Source organism: Gopherus flavomarginatus, chromosome 18 (assembly GCF_025201925.1).
Source record: "Gopherus flavomarginatus isolate rGopFla2 chromosome 18, rGopFla2.mat.asm, whole genome shotgun sequence".
NCBI lineage: Eukaryota > Metazoa > Chordata > Testudines > Testudinidae > Gopherus > Gopherus flavomarginatus.
In genome coordinates this window covers 1,235,120-1,255,287 of record NC_066634.1, presented here as the reverse complement: position 1 = coordinate 1,255,287, position 20,168 = coordinate 1,235,120, and the positions used below count along the sequence as shown (strand labels likewise).

The window sequence follows — 20,168 nt, the reverse complement described above, 5'->3', positions numbered from 1 at the left end:
GGGGGCGCTATGGGGTGGGGGGGCGCTCCCCCGGCAGTCCGGGGCGGTGAGTGCTTCGGGGCAGGAACCCAGGCGTCCGGGGCCGGGGCTGTGAGTTTCCAGCCATGGGCAGCCGGGGGCGCCCGTGGCGCGGCGAGTCGGTCCCGCTGGGGCGCGGTGTGGGGCGGGGCGCGGTGCATTGTGGGGGAAGCCTGGTGCAGCCCCTGAGTTCACTTCTGCTCCGAGCCGGGACCGGCCACGCCGCAGCCGGGTAGGGGGGGACCGGGGAACTGCGGGGAGCGGCTGCCCCCCCCCGCCATCTCCTTAACGCACCCCGGGATTCCGCCCCCTGTCCTGCCTCAGTTTCCCGCTTCCCTCTGGCGGGGGCTCGCTTGTTAGGGCGCGAATCCGCCCCTTTACTCTGGGGCGGGGGTGACGGGGAGTTGGGGTGGCTGGGAATTCCTGAGGGAGACCCCAAATCTCCCCCCTCAGTGTTGTCACCCCCAAAACTCTGCCCGGAAATCCACCCCCCTGAGACACCCAGACCGGCTCCCCACGCCCCTGCCCCCACCCTCCCAGCCAGTGAACCCCAATTCCCTGAACATTCTGCAGCGTGAGCCCCCCCCAGTATGGCGGGGGACAAATCAGACCCCCCGGCAGCCTGGCTCTCTGCTACCCCCCGCCCCCCTTGGGTGTCTCTTCCCGCCCGGCCCTGCCTCGGCGCGTCCTTCCCACGCCCGATTCCGCCCCCAAAGCCGGTAGCCCAAGGGGAAAACTCGTTAGCCCCCCCGCCCCCAGGCAGGGATCTGCCCCTAACCTGAACTGTGACCTCAGGGGCGCCCCCAGAGCGGCCGAGCCCTGTCCGCCCCCCGGGTTAATTCGGTGCTGGATTCCCGAGGCCGGTGGCTCTAATCCCCCGGGCTAGGCGGGGCTGGGGGGATCAGTGTCCCTCACCCGGGGCCTGCGGCTTGTCCGGCTGCAAATCCCTTAGAGCTGCCCCGGCTTAGCCACCAAACAGCGCGATTATCCCCCCTCTCCCCCCCCCCCAGAAGGGCTGGTGGGGAGGGGCTGGCAGGGGGCTGCGGGTCGGGAGTGAGGGGCACCGGCAGAGCTGGGGGGGGGCAGGGGCTGCAGGTCGGGAGTGAGGGGCACCGGCAGAGCTGGGAGGGGCAGGGGCTGCGGGTCGGGAGTGAGGGGCACCGGCAGAGCTGGGGGGGGCAGGGGCTGCAGGTCGGGAGTGAGGGGCACCGGCAGAGCTGGGGGGGGGCAGGGGCTGCGGGTCGGGAGTGAGGGGCACCGGCAGGGTTGGGGCGGGCAGAGCTGGGCTGGCAGGGGGCTGCATGTCGGGCGTGAGGGGCACCGGCAGAGCTGGGGGGGGGCAGAGCTGGGCTGGCAGGGGCTGCAGGTCGGGCGTGAGGGGCACCGGCAGAGCTGGGGGGGGCAGGGCTGGGCTAGCAGGGGCTGCGGGTCGGAAGTGAGGGGCACCGGCGGGAGGGGAGCCCAGGGCTGGGTGAGCAGGGGCTGCAGGTCAGGAGTGAGGGGCACCGGCAGGGCTGGGGGGGCAGAGCTGGGCTGGCAGGGGCTGCAGGTCAGGAGGGGCACTGGCAGGGCTGGGGGGGAGGCCAGGGCTGGGCTGGTAGGGGCTGTGGGTCGGGAATGGGGGGGCAGGGGCTGTAGGTCAGGAGTGAGGGGCACCGGCAGGGCTGGGGGGGCAGGGCTGGGCTGGCAGGGGCTGCAGGTCGGGCGTGAGGGGCACCGGCAGAGCTGGGGGGGGCAGGGCTGGGCTAGCAGGGGCTGCGGGTCGGAAGTGAGGGGCACCGGCGGGAGGGGAGCCCAGGGCTGGGTGAGCAGGGGCTGCAGGTCAGGAGTGAGGGGCACCGGCAGGGCTGGGGGGGCAGAGCTGGGCTGGCAGGGGCTGCAGGTCAGGAGGGGCACTGGCAGGGCTGGGGGGGAGGCCAGGGCTGGGCTGGTAGGGGCTGTGGGTCGGGAATGGGGGGGCAGGGGCTGTAGGTCAGGAGTGAGGGGCACCGGCAGGGCTGGGGGGGCAGGGCTGGGCTGGCAGGGGCTGCAGGTCGGGCGTGAGGGGCACCGGCAGAGCTGGGGGGGGGGCAGAGCTGGGCTGGCAGGGGCTGCAGGTCAGGAGTGAGGGGCACTGGCAGGGCTGGGGGGGAGGCCAGGGCTGGGCTGGTAGGGGCTGTGGGTCGGGAGTGAGGGCACCAGCAGATCTGGGGGGTGGGAGGGGCTGCGGGTCCTACTCCCCACTGACTGGTGTGATCATGGAGCCAGGGGCGGGGGTCAGGCTGGAACCTGCTGCCCCTCCCCTCTGCTGGCTCCAGGCCCCTCACGTCCTCCCCAGCCCGTCATGCTCTGAGTGGGGCTGACGTCTCCCTTTGTGGCCCCCGAGTGTTTCTGGGCCCCCGTCCCATTCCCTGAGCAGCACTGAAAGCCCCATTATCCCCGGCCCTGCCCCCAGCCTCAGAGTGAGGGGCACCAGCAGGGCTGGGGGGAGCTGGGAGAGGCAGGGGCTGCAGGTCGGGAGTGAGGGGCACCAGCAGAGCTGGTGGGGGCAGGGGTTGTGGGTCAGGAGTGAGGGGCACCGGCAGGTGCTGAGGGGGCAGGTGCTGCGGGTCGGGAGCGAGGGGTACCGACAGGGCTAGGGGGGGCAGGGGGCTGCAGATCGGGAGCGAGGGGCACCGGCAGGGCTAGGGGGGGCAGGGGTTGTGGGTCAGGAGTGAGGGGCACCGGCAGGTGCTGGGGGGGCAGGTGCTGCGGGTCGGGAGTGAGGGGCACCGGCAGGGCTGGGGGGGCAGGGGGCTGCGGATCGGGAGTGAGGGGCACCGGCAGGGCTGGGGGGGCAGGGGGCTGCGGATCGGGAGTGAGGGGCACCGACAGGGCTGGGCTGGCAGGGGGTTGCGGATCGGGAGTGAGGGGCACCAGCAGGGCTGGGGGGGCAGGGGGCTGCGGATCGGGAGTGAGGGGCACCGGCAGGGCTGGGGGGGCAGGGGGCTGCGGATCGGGAGTGAGGGGCACCGGCAGGGCTAGGGGGGGCAGGGGGTTGCGGATCGGGAGTGAGGGGCACCGGCAGGGCTGGGGGGGCAGGGGGCTGCGGATCGGGAGTGAGGGGCACCGGCAGGGCTGGGGGGGCAGGGGGCTGCGGATCGGGAGTGAGGGGCGCCGGTGGGGCTGGGGTGCAGGGCTGGGCTGGCTGGGAACTGCCTTTTGGCACCCATGGGGATAACTCGGGGGGGGCATGCCCCCCTTCCCCCCCCCAAGCCAGGCAGCCAGAGACTCCCTTTGTTCCCACTCTGTCTGTTATCAGGCCCAGCCTGTGCCCCCCGCCCCCATCCGCCCCCGTGGCCAGGACAAAGCCTGGCATTCAGTGGGCACCGCCCCCCACCCCACTGTGGGGGCGGCTGGGCCAGGGGCCAAGGCCCTGGTGCTGCATTCCCCAGCCCCAGCCTGTCCCAGCAGGGGGCGCTGAGGGGCAGGGTCATGGGGGGACACAGGGAACCCAGGTGTCCGGCTTTGGGCTCCCCACATCTCCGCGGGCTGGGCCAGGCCTGGCTGGGGTGATCTCTTTGAGACGCCCGCCTAGCAGCCCCCCTCTGCCCCGATCCGGCTCCAGAGGGATGGGGGGTCACATCCCCCTCTGAGCCCGTGACCCAGTTCCCTCGGCAGCCTGGAGCCAGCAGGGGATCGATGGGCATCGGCTCATCCATCACCCAGGAAACCAGCTGGAGCAGCGGGGGTGGGGGCTGCAGGTCAGGAGTGAGGGGCACCCTGTCCCGGCAAGGGTGGGGCACAGGGAATTCAAAGACCCCTTAGTCACCGAGCGGTTAATGAATAACCCCCTGGCAACCCTCCCCCAACCCCCAGCTCTGCCGGTGCCCCTCACTCCTGATCCGCAGCCCCCTGGCTCTGCCGGTGCCCCTCACTCCTGATCCGCAGCCCCCTGGCTCTGCCGGTGCCCCTCACTCCTGATCCGCAGCCCCCTGGCTCTGCCAGTGCCCCTCACTCCAGACCTGCAGCCCCCCAGCTCTGCCAGTGCCCCTCACTCCTGCCCCACAGCCCCCAGGTCTGCTGCTGCCCCTCACTCCCGACTCGCAGCCCCCTGGCTCTGCCGGTGCCCCTCACTCCTGATCCGCAGCCCCCTGGCTCTGCCGGTGCCCCTCACTCCTGCCCCACAGCCCCCAGGTCTGCTGCTGCCCCTCACTCCCGACCCGCAGCCCCTGTGTACGGGGGTTGGGGGGCTGTGTGCCAGGCCCTGAGGGCCCATTGTCCGTGGGGATAATAGGCCCCTGTGGCGCTGGGCGCGGGCTGGCACGGGGGAGAACAGAGGGGCTCATTGACGGAGCCTCGAATCCCCCCCAACCCGCCCACTCCCCTCCCCTCCCCCCCAGCAGCAAAATGAGAGGGGACGCGGATTGCCCAGAGCCCAGGGCTGAGAGCTGAGCCCCCCTCGCAGCTGACTGGTGAGTGGGGCTGGGGCCCAGTCTCCTGGGTTCTCTCCCGGCTCTGGGCGGGGAGTGGGGGCTGGGAGCCAGGACTCCTGGGTTCTCTCCCGGGGGGGCTGGTGGTTAGAGCAGGTGGGGGCTGGGAGCCCAGATGCCTGGGTTCTCTGGGCTCTGGAAGGGGAGGGGTCTGGTGGTTAGGGGGAGAGGGTGGGGCTGGGAGCCAGGACTCCTGGGTTCTCTCCCGGCTCTGGGAGGGGAGTGGGGGCTGGGAGCCAGGACTCCTGGGTTCTCTGGGCTCTGGAAGGGGAGGGGTCTGGTGGTTAGAGGGGAGAGGGTGGGGCTGGGAGCCAGGACTCCTGGGTTCTCTCCCTGTGGGGAGGGGCAGGATCTTAGTTTCTTTCCCTCAGGTTCCTTTGTCTTCCCTCCCTGCCCCACCCCAGCCTATTGTCTGGTTCTCCCTTCCCCCACTTCCCGACGGGTGGGGGGGCCAGACATGTTGAGGCCTGTGAGAGAGACCTGATTCCCAGCCCCCCCCCCCCCGCGCTGGGAGGGAGGTGCGGCTTGGTGCAGTCATTGCAAAACACGCCCCCCCCCCCCCCCCAACAGGTCAGGGCAGAGTCTGGACTCCTGGGTTCTCTCCCGGCTCTGGGAGGGGAGTGGGGGCTGGTGGTGAGAGCAGGGGGGGCTGGGAGCCAGGACTCCTGGGTTCTCTCCTGGCTCTGGGAGGGGAGTGGGGGCTGGTGGTTAGAGCAGGGGGGGCTGGGAGCCAGGACTCCTGGGTTCTCTCCCGGCTCTGGGAGGGGAGTGGGGGCTGGTGGTGAGAGCAGGGGGGCTGGGAGCCCGGACTCCTGGGTTCTCTCCCGGCTCTGGGAGGGCAGTGGGGGCTGGTGGTTAGAGCAGGGGGGCTGGGAGCCAGGACTCCTGGGTTCTCTCCCAGCTCTGGGGTGGGAGTAGGGGCTGGTGGGTTAGAGCAGGGGGCTGGGAGCCAGGACTCCTGGGTTCTCTCCCGGCTCTGGGAGGGGAGTGGGGGCTGGTGGTTAGAGCAGGGGGGCTGGGAGCCAGGACTCCTGGGTTCTCTCCTGGGCTCCTCACCCCGCCAGCTCTGCCTCTGGGTTTCCAGACGGCCCCATCTGGTGCATGTCTGTGCCAGGAGTGGGGGGGGGGTCAGTGGCTGCATTTCACTCCTTGGTGCCCCCGCAGGGATGGGGGGGGCTGGAGCAGCGTGTCCCAGCTGCACTGAGCCTGGGGTAGGGGCGGGTGGGGGGACACAAGGGGTCTATTCCCCCCCACGTCATGTTGCTCATGTGCAAATCCCTGCTCTCCTCGCACGCCTGGGCCCCTGCCTGTCCTACGTGCCTCAGGTCCCCCCCAGCATCCCCATTCTGCCCCATGTCCCGTACCCTGGGTTCCCCCCACGCAGCGCCCTCCCGCTGTTGTGTGCTCCTCTGCCCCCCAGCTCTCAGTGTCGTGTGCCCCCCCCCACACCTCCCGAGGGTCTGAGCGAGACCTCAGTGAGCTGGATGGGGGGGGGATTAACTGGGTGGGGCAGAGAATCAATCTCCATCCTAAATCCTCCTGCAGATGGAGGGGAGGGGCTGGGAGCCAGGACTCCTGGGTTCTCTGCTGGCTCTGGGAGGGCAGTGGGGGCTGGTGGTTATAGTGGGGCGGGGGCTGGGAGCCAGGACTCCTGGGTTCTCTGCTGGCTCTGGGAGGGGAGTGGGGGCTGGTGGTTATAGTGGGGCGGGGGCTGGGAGCCAGGACTCCTGGGTTCTCTCCCGGCTCTGGGAGGGGAATGGGGCTGGGGGTTAGAGCAGGAGGGGCTGGGAGCCAGGACTCCTGGGTTCTCTCCCGGCTCTGGGAGGGGAATGGGGGCTGGGGGTTAGAGCAGGAGGAGCTGGGAGCCAGGACTCCTGGGTTCTCTCCCGGCTCTGGGAGGGGAGCAGGGGCTGGGGTGTCGGAGCAGGGGGGCTGGGAGCCAGGACTCCTGGGTTCTCTCCCCAGAGGCTCCAGGTGTTCCATTTCCTGGATCCCCCTAACCCTGCCCCCCCTTTTCTCTCTCTTTCTCTCTCTCAGGCCTCCAAGATGCCCCCCCTGCTGGCCCCCTTCCTCCTCCTCCTCCTCCTCGCCCCTCGCTGCCCCTCCCACCCCTACCCCTCCTTCTCCGCCCCCAACGCCACCTTCAACCACCTGGCACGCGCCAGCGGCTCGGGGACCCTGTACGTGGGGGCCGTGAACGCCCTGTATCAACTGACGCCGGAGCTGGGGCTGGCGGGGCAGGCGCGGACCGGGCCGGAGCTCGACAGCCCCGAGTGCCTCCCCTTCCGGGACCCCCAGGACTGCCCCCAAGCCCGCCCCACGGACAACGCCAACAAGCTGCTGCTGCCCAACGAGGCGACTGGGGAGCTGGTGGTGTGCGGGCAGCTGGCGCAGGGGCTGTGCGAGAAGCGGGCGCTGGCCGACGTGGGCCGGGTGCTGTTCCGGCCCGAGGAGCCGGGCGACAGCCAGTTCGTGGCGGCCAATGAGGCGCGGGTGGCCACGGTGGGCGTGCTCGGGCGCGAGGCCGGGCGCGACCTGCTCTTCGTGGGGCGCGGGCTGACAGGGAGACTCTCCGGTGGGATCCCACCCGTCACCGTCCGGCCCCTGGCGGGGCCCGGCGCCTTCTCCAGCGAGGGGCTGGGCAAGCTGGTGGTGGGCGACTTCTCCAACTTCAACAACAGCTACGCGGGCGCCTACGCGGCCGGCGGGCACGTCTACCTGCTCTTCTCCCGCCGCGGCGCCAAGGGGCACCTGGACTATCGGCCCTTCCTGGCGCGCCTCTGCGCCCGCGACCTGCACCTCTACTCCTACGCCGAGGTGCCGCTGGCCTGCCGGGGCCCCCGCGGGCGCCTCTACAACCTGGCCCGGGCCGGGCAGCTGGCCCGGCTGGCGCCCCCCCAGGGCGACGTGCTCTTCGTGCTGGCAGCCGTGGGGCAGGGGGCCACGGCCACCCCCGGCCCGCAGACAGCCCTGTGCGCCTTCCCACTGGCCCAGCTGGACGCGGCCGTGGAGAGGACCCGGCGGGCGTGTTACACGGCGCGGGGCCGGGGCCCGGGGGGCCGAGAGGAGGCGGCCATCGAGTACGGGGTGACGTCCCGCTGCGCCGAGCTGCCCAAGGTCTGTGGGGGGCGGCGCCAGTGTCCTGTGCCGGACGAGGGGTCCCCGGGTAACCAGCCCCAACCCTGACCCCGAGGGGCCCCAGATAACCAGCCCTCCGCCCTGCCCCCGAGGGGTCCCTTGATAACCAGCCCCCCAGCCCGCCCCTCAGGGGCCCTGGATAACTGACCCCAGAGGGGTCTGTGGATAACCAGCCCCCCCTCGCCCCCAAGGGGCCCTGGATAACCAGCCCCCCGCCCTGCCCCTGAAGGGCCCTGGATAACCTGCCCCCCACCCCACCCCCGAGGGGCCCTGGATAACCAACCCCAGAGGAGTCTGTGGATAACCAGCCCCCCACTCCGCCCCTGAGGGGTCCCCGGATAACCAGCTCCCCACCCCCAAGGGGTCCCTGGATAACCAACCCCAGAGGGGTCTGGATAACCCTGAGAGGTCCCCGGGTAACCAGCCCCGAAAGGTCCCCGGAAACCTGGGCCCGTTGCTCACCCCTGCGCGTCTCGCCCCAGGAATCCCCAGATGTTTACCCCTGCGGAGACGAACACACCCCCAGCCCCATCGCCGGCCGCGTGCCCGTGGAAGCCAGCGCCCTGGTGACTGGGCTGCCGACGCTCACGGCCGTGGTGGCGATGGCAGAGGCCGGACACACCATCGCTTTCCTCGGAGACGGGCAGGGGCAGCTGCATAAGGTGTGTGTGTGTGGGGTGCCCCACCCCAGAGCTGGCTGCATCTCAGCAGGGCTGGGTGTGTGGGCTGAGGCCGCTAGAGAGGTGGCTGCCCCCGTCTTGTGCCTAACCCCCTCCCCATCCCCCATGCAGGTGTATCTGAACTCCTCCGTGGGGCAGGTGTACAGCTCCGTGCGCCTCGGCCAGCGCTCCCCCGTCAGCCCCGATCTCCTCCTGGATGGCAGCGGGACACACCTCTACGCCATGACGGAGTCCCAGGTGGCCCCTGACCCCTCCCTGTTCTAGAGCAGAGGTGGCTGCGTTTCGGGGGGGCCAGGTGGGGGGGCGAGGCTGCTTTGCCCCAGAGATGCCTGCATCCAGCGGGGCCAGGTGGGGGGGCGAGGCTGCTCTGCCCCAGAGATGTTTCGGGGGAGCGGGTGGGGGGGCGAGGCTGCTCTGCCCCAGAGATGTTTCGGGGGAGCGGGTGGGGGGGCGAGGCTGCTCTGCCCCAGAGATGTTTCGGGGGAGCGGGTGGGGGGGCGAGGCTGCTCTGCCCCAGAGATGTTTCGGGGGGCCGGGTGGGGGGCACGAGGCTGCTCTGTCCCAGAGGTGGCTGCGTTTCAGGGGGCTGGGTGGGGGGTTGAGGCTGCTCTGTCCCAGAGATGTTTCGGGGGGCCGAGTGGGGGGCACGAGGCTGCTCTGTCCCAGAGGTGGCTGCGTTTCGGGGGGCTGGGTGGGGGGTCGAGGCTGCTCTGTCCCAGAGACGGCTGCGTTTCGGGGGGCCGGGTGGGGGGCACGAGGCTGCTCTGTCCCAGAGACGGCTGTGTTTCGGGGGGCTGGGTGGGGGGTCGAGGCTGCTCTGTCCCAGAGACGGCTGCGTTTCGGGGGGCCGGGTGGGGGGCACGAGGCTGCTCTGTCCCAGAGACGGCTGCGTTTCGGGGGGCTGGGTGGGGGGCACGAGGCTGCTCTGTCCCAGAGATGTTTCGGGGGGCCGAGTGGGGGGCACGAGGCTGCTCTGTCCCAGAGGGGGCTGTGTTTCGAGGGGCCAGGTGGGGGGTCGAGGCTGCTTTGTCCCAGAAGTGGCTGTGTTTCGGGGGGCCGAGTGGGGGGCACGAGGCTGCTCTGCCCCAGAGACGGCTGCGTCTCAGCGGGGCCGGGTCGCTATCCCTTTCCTCACTCTCTGCCCCGTTCCCTCCCCCGCCACCCAGGTCACCAAAGTTCCGGTCTCCGAGTGCCCCCACTTCCAGGACTGCGCCGGCTGCCTCCGTGCCCGGGACCCTTTCTGCGGCTGGTGCGTCCTGCAGGGCCGGTGAGTCTCGTTTACGTGGGAGCTACACAAACACAAAGCACCAATTGCTTAGTGGGGGGAGAGGCACTGAGGGGTGCGGGGGGGTTAATTTAGGATGAAAAAGGAAACAAGGTGCCCTTGTTTACGTAGGACCTACACAAAAACAGCCTGCCCAGGTGGGGAGGTGGGGCTATGAGGGCAGTGGGTGGGGCTCAGCCTGTGGTGAGAGGTGATGGACGTGCCCTCACCCTATTGGCCGGTCGGCAGGTGCACTCGCAAGCTGGAGTGCGAGCGCTTCGAGGCAGCCGACCAATGGCTGTGGAGCTATGGGGCCAGCAGCCAATGCCTGCGCATTGAGACAGTGACGCCGGCCAATCAGAGCCGCGAGGAGCAGATGGAGGTGAGCGGCTGGGAGGGGTGGGGCCAGGTCATGGGTGGGGTTGAGATGGGTGGGGCTGGGAATTGTGGGCGGGGCCAGGATGGGCGGAGCTGGAGTTGTGGGCCGGGCTGGGAGTTGTGGGCAGGGCCATGATAGGAGAGCTGGGGTTGTGGGTGGGGCTGGGAGTTGTGAGCAGTGCCATGACAGGCAGAGCTGGGGTTGTGGGTGGGGCTGGGAGTTGTGTGGGGGGGGGAGGTGTAAGGGGCGGGGCTGGAGTTGTGGGTGGTGCTGGGGGTTGTGTCGGGGTGAAAGGGGCGGGGCTGGGAGTTGTGGGCAGGGCCAGGATGGGTGGGGCTGGAGTTGTGGGTGGGGCTGGAGTTGTGGGCAGGGCCATGATAGGAGAGCTGGGGTTGTGGGTGGGGCTGGGAGTTGTGTGTGTGGGGGGAGGTGTAAGGGGCGGGGCTGGAGTTGTGGGTGGGGCTGGAGTTGTGGGCAGGGCCAGCATGGGTGGGGCTGGAGTTGTGGGCAGGGCCAGGATGGGTGGGGCTGGAGTTGTGGGTGGGGCTGGAGTTGTGGGCAGGGCCATGACAGGCAGAGCTGGAGTTGTGGGTGGAGTTGAGAGTTGTGTCAGGGTGAAAGGGGCGGGGCTGGGAGTTGTGGGCAGGGCCAGGATGGGTGGGGCTGGAGTTGTGGGTGGGGCTGGAGTTGTGGGCAGGGCCATGACAGGCAGAGCTGGAGTTGTGGGTGGGGCTGGAGTTGTGTCGGGGTGAAAGGGGCGGGGCTGGGAGTTGTGGGCAGGGCCATGATAGGAGAGCTGGGGTTGTGGGTGGGGCTGGGAGTTGTGTGTGGGGGGGAGGTGTAAGGGGCGGGGCTGGAGTTGTGGGTGGGGCTGGGAGTTGTGTCGGGGTGAAAGGGGCGGGGCTGGGAGTTGTGGGGAGGGCCAGGATGGGTGGGGCTGGAGTTGTGGGCAGGGCCATGACAGGCAGAGCTGGAGTTGTGGGTGGAGTTGGGAGTTGTGTCAGGGTGTGTGTGCGTGTAAGTGGCGGGGTTGGAGTTGTGGGCGGGGTGAAAGGGGCGGGGCTGGGAGTCGTGGGTGGGGATGGGAGGTTTGGGGAGGGGCAGCAGGAGCTCACCCCCTTGGATCTGTGACACCCTCCATGTCTCCCCCTCAGGTCTCGCTGTGGGTGCCCCAGCTGCCCCCCCTGGCTGAGGGTGAGAGCTACCACTGCGCCTTCGGGGAGCAGGACAGCCCCGCCCTGCTGCAGGACGCCTGGGTCCACTGCCGCTCGCCCCCCAGCCCCCAGGTGCCACCCAGCCAGGAGGGCAAAGGTCAGCATGGAGGGGGACTGCCCAGCTGAGGGGGGGGCAGAGACAGAGGAAGGGTCTGGTTCTCCCTCCCATCATGGAGCATGCACTGGGACCGGGAATGGGACAAAGGGGAGGGGAGAGCTGCTCTTTGCAGAGGACTCTGGGTAGGGGTGGGAGGCGGATGGGGTGGGGGATGGGCACTCAGGCTCATGCCCGCCCCCCCAGATCACGTGACCATGGCGCTGTCCCTGATGTTCGAGGACGTGGTGGTGGCGGCGACGGAGTTCGTCTTCTACGACTGCAGCGCAGCAACACGGCTGGCGCGGTCCTCCCCGTGAGCCAGCTGCGGGAATGAGGGGCACCGGGGAGCGGGGGGGAGCCCTGGGCTAGAAGGGGCTGCGGGTCGGGAGTGAGGGGCGCCGGCAGAGCTGGGTCAGTGGGGGCTGCGGGTCGGGAGTGAGGGGCGCTGGCAGGGTTGAGCCGGTGGGGGCTGCGGGTCGGGAGTGAGGGGCACCGGCAGAGCTGGGCTAGCAGGGGCTGCGGGTCGGGAGTGAGGGGCACCGGCAGGGCTGGGGGGGCAGGGCTGGGCTGGCAGGGGCTGCAGGTCGGGCGTGAGGGGCACCGGCAGAGCTGGGGAGGGCAGAGCTGGGCTGGCAGGGGCTGCGGGTCGGGAGTGAGGGGCACCGGCAGGGTTGGGCCAGCGGGGGCTGCGGGTTGGGAGTGAGGGGCACCGGCAGGGTTGGGCCGGTGGGGACTGCGGGTCGGGAGTGAGGGGTGCCGGCAGGGTTGGGCCGGTGGGGGCTGCGGGTCGGGAGTGAGGGGCGCTGGCATAGCTGGGTCAGTGGGGGCTGCGGGTCGGGAGTGAGGGGCGCTGGCAGAGCCGGGTCAGTGGGGGCTGCGGGTCGGGAGTGAGGGGCGCTGGCATAGCTGGGTCAGTGGGGGCTGTGGGTCGGGAGTGAGGGGCACCGGCAGAGCTGGGGAGGGCAGAGCTGGGCTGGCAGGGGCTGCGGGTCGGGAGTGAGGGGCACCGGCAGGGTTGGGCCAGCGGGGGCTGCGGGTCGGGAGTGAGGGGCGCCGGCATAGCTGGGTCAGTGGGGGCTGCGGGTCGGGAGTGAGGGGCGCCGGCAGAGCCGGGTCAGTGGGGGCTGCGGGTCGGGAGTGAGGGGCGCCGGCAGCACTGGGGGGTCCTGGCCCTGTGCTGACCCCAGTTCATCCCCCTGCCCCCCAGGTGTGGCGGGTGCGTGAGCAGCCCCTGGCCCTGTCACTGGTGCCCGAGGAGTCACAGCTGCATCCCAGGCGCCTCCTGCCCCCATGGTGAAGGGACCATCTACAACCAGAATGTGAGGGACTTGCCCCTGGGATGGGGAAGGGGACCCAGGCGTCCGGGTCAGCATCTCAGGGGGAGAGGGCGTCGGGGAAGAGGGTCCAGGCGTCCATGATGGCATGTCAGGGTTGGGGGGGGATGGGGAAGAGGACCCAGGCGTCCGGGTCAGCATCTCAGGGGGAGAGGACATCGGGGAAGAGGGCCCAGGCGTCCATGATGGAATGTCAGGGTTGGGGAGGGGGGGGGGACGGGGAAGGGGACCCAGGCGTCCAGGTCAGCATCTCAGGGGGAGAGGACGTCGGGGAAGAGGGCCCAGGCGTCCATGATGGCATGTCAGGGTTGGGGGGGGATGGGGAAGGGGACCCAGGCGTCCGGGTCAGCATCTCGGGGGGAGGGGGCATCAGGGAAGGGGGCCCAGGCGTCCATTATGGCATGTCAGGGTTGAGGGGGGATGGGGAAGGGGACCCAGGCGTCCGGGTCAGCATCTCAGGGGGAGAGGACATTGGGGAAGAGGGCCCAGGCGTCCATGATGGCATGTCAGGGTTGGGGGGGGGATGGGGAAGGGGACCCAGGCGTCCGGGACAGCCTCGCCGGTGCTTCCCTCCAGCTTGCTCCCCCAGTCTAACCCCCTCTGTCCTTAGGTCCGGGAGGGGGGCCCCTGGGGCCCGGAGGCCTGCCCCAGCCTGGGGGGCATTGAGGGGTCCCCCCTGGTGCCCGTGGGGGTGGCTGTGCCCCTGAGCCTGGTGGCCCACAACCTGCAGCTTCTGGGGGTGAGTGAGGGGGGCTGGGGGACAGGGAGATGTTGGGGTGTGGCAGTGGGCGGAATCTGGGGGGCAGGCTGGTCTCACTCTCTCCCCCACCCCCGCAGGACCCTATGCCCCAGTTACGCTGCGTGGTGGAGGTGGGGGGAGCACCTATGTCGGTGGAGGCATCGCTGGACGAGGAGGGGGGAGCCCAGTGGGTCCGGTGCCGCCCCCATGTGTACAGCTACTCCCAGCCCCCCCCCCAGCTCCCAGTCCCCCTCTACGTCACCGCAGGTGGTGCGGGGCGCCTGGACAACTGGGGGGACCTGCATGGTGAGTGGGGAGGGGGTGCTGCGAGCTTCCTCGCGGCAGTGCCCCGGGGGGCGGAGAGGGGGCACCAGGGTCACCCCCAGTGCTGCCAGCTTCCCTGTGGCAGTGCCCTGGGGGGCGGGGTGGGGGCGCTTTGAGCTTCCCTGCGGCAGTCCCCTGGGGGGCGGGGAGGGGGCGCTGCGAGCTTCCCTGTGGCAGTGACCTGGGGGGCGGACAGGGGGTGCTGCGAGCTTCCCTGTGGCAGTGACCTGGGGGGTGAGTGGGGGCACTGAGCTTTCCTGCGGTGATGCCGGTGGGGGTGGGGGGCTGCCAGCTTCCCTGTGGCGAAGCCCTGGGGGGCAGGGAGGGGGCGCAGCCTCCTGCCCCATGACGGTGCCCTGGGGGGCGGACAGGGGGTGCTGCGAGCTTCCCTGCGGCGGTGCCCTGGGAGTGGGGAGGGGGACACCGCTGATCTTCCTTTCTGCCCCCCCAGTGACCCTCTACAACTGCTCTGTGGGGCGGGCTGACTGCAGCCACTGCCTGGCAGCCCCCCTGGAGCTGGGCTGTGTCTGGTGCCCGGCCGGGGGGGGCCTCAGCTGCCGCTACCAGGACCTCTGCCCCCCGGGCGCCGCCGAGCCCCTCTGCCCCACCCCCATCATCCAGGCGGTGAGATTGGGACTTGGGGGGATATTGGGCTGGAGGGACCGTGGGTCTGATGGGGGCCCGGGGGTGATGCCGGGCTGGGGCACAGGGGGCAGAGACGCTGGCCTGTGGCCATGTGGGTGGGGGGGAGAAGTTGGACTGGGGGGAGAGGGCAGGGAGGTGGGTGGGGGGTGCCAGGCTGGGGGAAGTGGGTTGGGGGGAGGCTGGGCCGGGCATAACTTTGCCTCCCCCCAGATCCAGCCTCAGAGCAGCCCCCTGGAGGGGGGCGTGTCCCTCACCATCACGGGCTCCAACCTGGGCCGGCGCCTGGCGGACGTGGGCTCGGTGCAGGCGGCTGGCCGGCCCTGCACCCCCGAGCCCGCCCTCTACCGCGTCTCCACACGGTAAGGGGTGCCCCCGCCCCCCGCTGCGAGCTTCCCCCGGCAGTGCCCTCGCCCCACTGCCCGCCCCCGCTGCGAACTTCCCCCAGCCTCACTGCCTGCCCCCAGCTGCAAGCTTCCCCCAGCCTCACTGCCCGCCCCCCGCTGCGAGCTTCCCCCAGCCTCACTGCCCGCCCCCCGCTGCGAGCTTCCCCCAGCAGTGCCCTCGCCCCACTGCCCGCCCCCCGCTGCGAGCTTCCCCCAGCCTCACTGCCTGCCCAGCAGTGCCCTCGCCCCACTGCCCGCCCCCTGCTGCGAGCTTCCCCCAGCCTCACTGCCTGCCCCCAGCTGCGAGCTTCCCCTGGCAGTGCCCTCGCCCCACTGTCCGCCCCCCGCTGCGAGCTTCCCCCAGCCTCACTGCCTGCCCCCCGCTGCGAGCTTCCCCCAGCAGTGCCCTCGCCCCACTGTCCGCCCCCCGCTGCGAGCTTCCCCCAGCCTCACTGCCTGCCCAGCAGTGCCCTCGCCCCACTGCCCGCCCCCTGCTGCGAGCTTCCCCCAGCCTCACTGCCCGCCCCCCACTGCGAGCTTCCCCCAGCAGTGCCCTCGCCCCACTGCCCGCCCCCCGCTGGGAGCTTCCCCCAGCCTCACTGCCTGCCCAGCAGTGCCCTCGCCTCACTGCCCGCCCCCCGCTGCGAGCTTCCCCCAGCCTCACTGCCCACCCCCCACTGCGAGCTTCCCCCAGCAGTGCCCTCGCCCCACTGCCCGCCCCCCGCTGGGAGCTTCCCCCAGCAGTGCCCTCGCCCCACTGCCCGCCCCCCGCTGGGAGCTTCCCCCAGCCTCACTGCCCGCCCCCACTGCGAGCTTCCCCCAGCCTCACTGCCCGCCCCCACTGCGAGCTTCCCCCAGCCTCACTGCCAGCCCCCCCTGCGAGCTTCCCACAGCCTCACTGCCCGCCCCCCGCTGCGAGCTTCCCCCAGCAGTGCCCTCGCCCCACTGCCCGCCCCCCGCTGCGAGCTTCCCCCAGCAGTGCCCTCGCCCCACTGCCCGCCCCCCGCTGCAAGCTTCCCCCAGCCTCACTGCCTGCCCCCCGCTGCGAGTTTCCCCCAGCAGTGCCCTCGCCCCACTGCCCGCCCCCCCTGCGAGCTTCCCCCAGCAGTGCCCTCGCCCCACTGCCCGCCCCCCGCTGCGAGCTTCCCCCAGCCTCACTGCCCGCCCCCCGCTGCGAGCTTCCCCCAGCCTCACTGCCCGCCCCCCGCTGCGAGCTTCCCCCAGCAGTGCCCTCGCCCCACTTCCCGTCCCCCCCGCTGCGAGCTTCCCCCAGCCTCACTGCCCGCCCCCCGCTGCGAGCTTCCCCCGGCAGTGCCCTCGCCCCACTGCCCGCCCCCACTGCGAACTTCCCCCAGCCTCACTGCCCGCCCCCCGCTGCGAGCTTCCCCCAGCCTCACTGCCCGCCCCCCGCTGCGAGCTTCCCCCGGCAGTGCCCTCGCCCCACTGCCCGCCCCCGCTGCGAACTTCCCCCAGCCTCACTGCCCGCCCCCCGCTGCGAGCTTCCCCCAGCCTCACTGCCTGCCCCCAGCTGCGAGCTTCCCCTGGCAGTGCCCTCGCCCCACTGTCCGCCCCCCGCTGCGAGCTTCCCCCAGCCTCACTGCCTGCCCCCCGCTGCGAGCTTCCCCCAGCAGTGCCCTCGCCCCACTGTCCGCCCCCCGCTGCGAGCTTCCCCCAGCCTCACTGCCTGCCCAGCAGTGCCCTCGCCCCACTGCCCGCCCCCTGCTGCGAGCTTCCCCCAGCCTCACTGCCCACCCCCCACTGCGAGCTTCCCCCAGCAGTGCCCTCGCCCCACTGCCCGCCCCCCGCTGCGAGCTTCCCCCAGCAGTGCCCTCGCCCCACTGCCCGCCCCCCGCTGGGAGCTTCCCCCAGCCTCACTGCCTGCCCAGCAGTGCCCTCGCCCCACTGCCCGCCCCCTGCTGCGAGCTTCCCCCAGCCTCACTGCCCACCCCCCACTGCGAGCTTCCCCCAGCAGTGCCCTCGCCCCACTGCCCGCCCCCCGCTGGGAGCTTCCTCCAGCAGTGCCCTCGCCCCACTGCCCGCCCCCCGCTGGGAGCTTCCCCCAGCCTCACTGCCCGCCCCCACTGCGAGCTTCCCCCAGCCTCACTGCCCGCCCCCACTGCGAGCTTCCCCCAGCCTCACTGCCAGCCCCCCCTGCGAGCTTCCCACAGCCTCACTGCCCGCCCCCCGCTGCGAGCTTCCCCCAGCAGTGCCCTCGCCCCACTGCCCGCCCCCCGCTGCGAGCTTCCCCCAGCAGTGCCCTCGCCCCACTGCCCGCCCCCCGCTGCAAGCTTCCCCCAGCCTCACTGCCTGCCCCCCGCTGCGAGTTTCCCCCAGCAGTGCCCTCGCCCCACTGCCCGCCCCCCCTGCGAGCTTCCCCCAGCAGTGCCCTCGCCCCACTGCCCGCCCCCCGCTGCGAGCTTCCCCCAGCCTCACTGCCCGCCCCCCGCTGCGAGCTTCCCCCAGCCTCACTGCCCGCCCCCCGCTGCGAGCTTCCCCCAGCCTCACTGCCCGCCCCCCGCTGCGAGCTTCCCCCAGCCTCACTGCCCGCCCCCCCGCTGCGAGCTTCCCCCAGCAGTGCCCTCGCCCCACTTCCCGCCCCCGCTGCGAGCTTCCCCCAGCCTCACTGCCCGCCCCCCGCTGCGAGCTTCCCCCAGCAGTGCCCTCGCCCCACTGCCCGCCCCTGCTGCGAGCTTCCCCCAGCAGTGCCCTCGCCCCACTGCCTGCCCCCCGCTGCGAGCTTCCCCCAGCAGTGCTCTCGCCACACTGCCCGCCCCCCGCTGCGAGCTTCCCCCAGCAGTGCCCTCCCCCCACTGCCTGCCCCCCACTGCGAGCTTCCCCCAGCAGTGCCCCCAGCCTCCCAGAAGTGCACATCTTGTCCCGCTCAATGGCTCGTTGGGCCGTCCAAGCCACAGAGGATCCGTCATGGCCCGAGTAGCAGTTCTCCAAACCCTACAGCCCGACACCCAGGTGCCACAGACTCCAGCCCGTCTCGGGGTCCCCTCGCCCTCCGGGGGGGCAGCCCCGGGTAGGTGAGAGCTGCGCTGTCGACCGCCCCCTGCCTGGCACTGACACCTGCTGGGGCAGCCAGGGGGCTTTGGGCACCACCAGTCTCCTAATTGGGCACATGGTGATGTCATCGCAGCCTCACGGGACAATGATGTTCAGCAGATTATGTGTTTGCAAATGATACCTCACGAGGCAAACACTACACAACACATGTTGTCATCATGTAAAAGTGGGGAACATGGGACGCAGGGTGTCACATTGGGGTACAGGGTATCAGGGTTCCCCCCAACAGCATTCCCCAGTGCTGCAAGCTTCCCCACAGCAGTGCCCCTTCTCCCCCACACAGGATCGTGTGTCAGGTCTCTCCAGGGCAGAGGGGCGTCTCTGGCCCCGTTGAGGTCACCGTGGGGAACCGGCCCCCTGGCATCTCTGCCGACCACTTCACCTACCAGGTCAGCACGGGCTGGGACTGGGGGCGCTGGAGTCATGACGTGGGGGGTGGGCACACCTGGGGGGGCAGGAGCCCTCTCTCTGCTGCTGCTGGGAACTTCCCCGAGCAGTGTCCCCAATCAGGCTTATCCCAGTGCTGTGAGCTTCCCCCCAGCAGTGCCCCAGTTGGGTCTGTCCCAACGCTGTGAGCTTTCTCCTAGGAGTGCCCTTTCTCCTGTAACGGGTTCCTCCCCCCGCCAGGACCCCACCCTGCGGGAGCTGCACCCCAGGATGGGCCCCATGGCAGGGGGCACCCAACTGACCATCCTAGGAGAGGAGCTGCTGACGGGCGACCAGATCGCAGCCTTTGTGGGAGACCTGCCCTGTACCATGTGAGTTCCCCCCACCCCCCTGGCTTGCCCCCCGCTCCCCAATAGTTCTGCCCCCCATGGCTAAACCCCCTCTGTCCCCCCCGCCCAGAGTGGCCCCCGTGGAGCCCACGGCCATTGTGTGCATGACCAGCCCCAGCCCAGAGCCACGAGAGGCGTCCGTGCGGGTGCTGTATGGACAGACAGAGCGCCGCCTGCAGGGGGGCACCTTCACCTACACCCCAAACCCCGACATCACCGGGGCGGAGCCAGCCACCAGCTTCCGGGGGTAAGCGATATGGGGGCGGGGGGGGGTAGGCTGCGAGCTTCCCCCAGCAGTGCCCTCAAGCGGGGGTCACCCCCAGCGCTGCAAGCTTCCTCCTAGCAGTGCCCTCAAGCGGGGTCACCCCCAGTGCTGCGAGCTTCCTCCTAGCAGTGCCCCCAAGCGAGGTCACCCCCAGCGCTGCGAGCTTCCTCCTAGCAGTGCCCCCAAGCGGGGTCACCCCCAGCACTGCGAGCTTCCTCCTAGCAGTGCCCCCAAGTGGCGTCACACGCAGTGCTGCGAGCTTCCTCCCAGCAGTGCCCCCAACCAGGGTCACACCCAGCCCTGTGAGCTTCCTCCTAACAGTGTCCCCAGGTGGGGTCACCCCCAGAGCTGTGAGCTTCCCCCAAGCGGGGTCACCCCCAGCACTGCAAGCTTCCTCCTAGTAGTGCCCCCCAGCGGGGTCACTGCCAGTGCTGTGAGCTTCCCCCAGCAGTGCCCCCAAGCAGGGTCACCCCCAGCGCTGCGAGCTTCCCCCAGCAGTGCCCCCAAGTGGGGTCACCCGCAGTGCTGTGAGCTTCCCCCCAGCAGTGCCTCCAGCCGGGGTCACCCCTAGCGCTGCGAGCTTCCCACAGCAGTGTCCCCAACCAGAGTCACCCCCAGCGCTATGCGCTTCCTCCTAGTGGTGTCCCCAGGCAGGGTCACCCCCAGAGCTGCGAGCTTCCCACAGCAGTGCCCTCAGCTGAAAAGTAGATTCCAGCCCTTTCCCTAGACTCACCCGGACTCCTGGTTTCACAGGGGCGGTCGGATCATCCGCGTGGAGGGCACCCACCTGGACGTGGTGCAGCAGCCGCTCATCAAGGCTGTGCTGGTGCCGGGGGGGCCAGATGGCAGCAGGGGGAGCAGGAGGAAGAAGAGGCGGTGCTGGGGGCCCCCCTGGGACCTACTGACTCCCCCACACCCCTGCTCCATGGTGGGGGACCTGCTGGAGGTGAGCCGGGGAGCAGGAGTGGGGGCTGGGCTATAGGGGGCTCAGAGGGTTGGGGCCTGGGGGGGGGGGCCGCTGGCTGCCCCCCCATGGCTCTGACCCCCCTGCGCCCCCCCCCCAGTGCTGGGAGCCCTGCTGCCCCAACTCCTCGGCGCTAATGCTCTGCCCTACGCCGGCCGTGCCCCCCGGCGTGCCCCTGCGGGACCTGCTCTTTGTGCTGGATGGGGTGCGGCTCAGCTTCGCCGTGGCCAGCGGGGGGCGCCCCTTCGCCTATGCCCCCAACCCCCAGCTGCGCTGGCTGGGCCGTGGAGCCCCCGGCGCCCCTTACAGCCTCAAGCCAGGGAACGTGCTGCATGTGGAGGTGAGGGGGACGGGGAGGGGAGTTAGCTGGGGGTTGGGGGAAGGGGCGAGGTTGCAGGGAAGGAGGGGTAGGGCCATGGTTTGGGAGA

At 71.0% G+C, this 20,168-nt stretch overlaps 1 protein-coding gene across 6 annotated transcripts in view; it reads left to right on the top strand.

The window, feature by feature from the left end:
- The first annotated feature begins 195 nt into the window (after positions 1-195).
- PLXNB3 (plexin B3) overlaps positions 196-20,168 on the top strand; it is a 56,800-nt gene continuing 36,827 nt past the window's right edge. For 4 of the 6 annotated variants that reach the window (XM_050927180.1, XM_050927179.1, XM_050927176.1 and 1 more), the window contains exons 1-18: positions 4,382-4,451; positions 6,507-7,586; positions 8,090-8,269; positions 8,399-8,524; positions 9,454-9,554; positions 9,801-9,933; positions 11,085-11,241; positions 11,446-11,554; positions 12,449-12,560; positions 13,186-13,314; positions 13,413-13,620; positions 14,090-14,262; positions 14,494-14,642; positions 18,019-18,124; positions 18,363-18,493; positions 18,582-18,758; positions 19,530-19,722; positions 19,841-20,080. In XM_050927180.1, coding sequence (XP_050783137.1) covers positions 6,516-7,586; positions 8,090-8,269; positions 8,399-8,524; positions 9,454-9,554; positions 9,801-9,933; positions 11,085-11,241; positions 11,446-11,554; positions 12,449-12,560; positions 13,186-13,314; positions 13,413-13,620; positions 14,090-14,262; positions 14,494-14,642; positions 18,019-18,124; positions 18,363-18,493; positions 18,582-18,758; positions 19,530-19,722; positions 19,841-20,080 — 3,495 coding nt within the window. In that variant the 5' untranslated portion in view covers positions 4,382-4,451; positions 6,507-6,515. Of the gene's footprint in view, positions 251-4,381; positions 4,452-6,506; positions 7,587-8,089; positions 8,270-8,398; positions 8,525-9,453; positions 9,555-9,800; positions 9,934-11,084; positions 11,242-11,445; positions 11,555-12,448; positions 12,561-13,185; positions 13,315-13,412; positions 13,621-14,089; positions 14,263-14,493; positions 14,643-18,018; positions 18,125-18,362; positions 18,494-18,581; positions 18,759-19,529; positions 19,723-19,840; positions 20,081-20,168 lie in introns of those variants that run through there. The other 2 variants (XM_050927178.1, XM_050927181.1) reach the window with 2 other exon arrangements.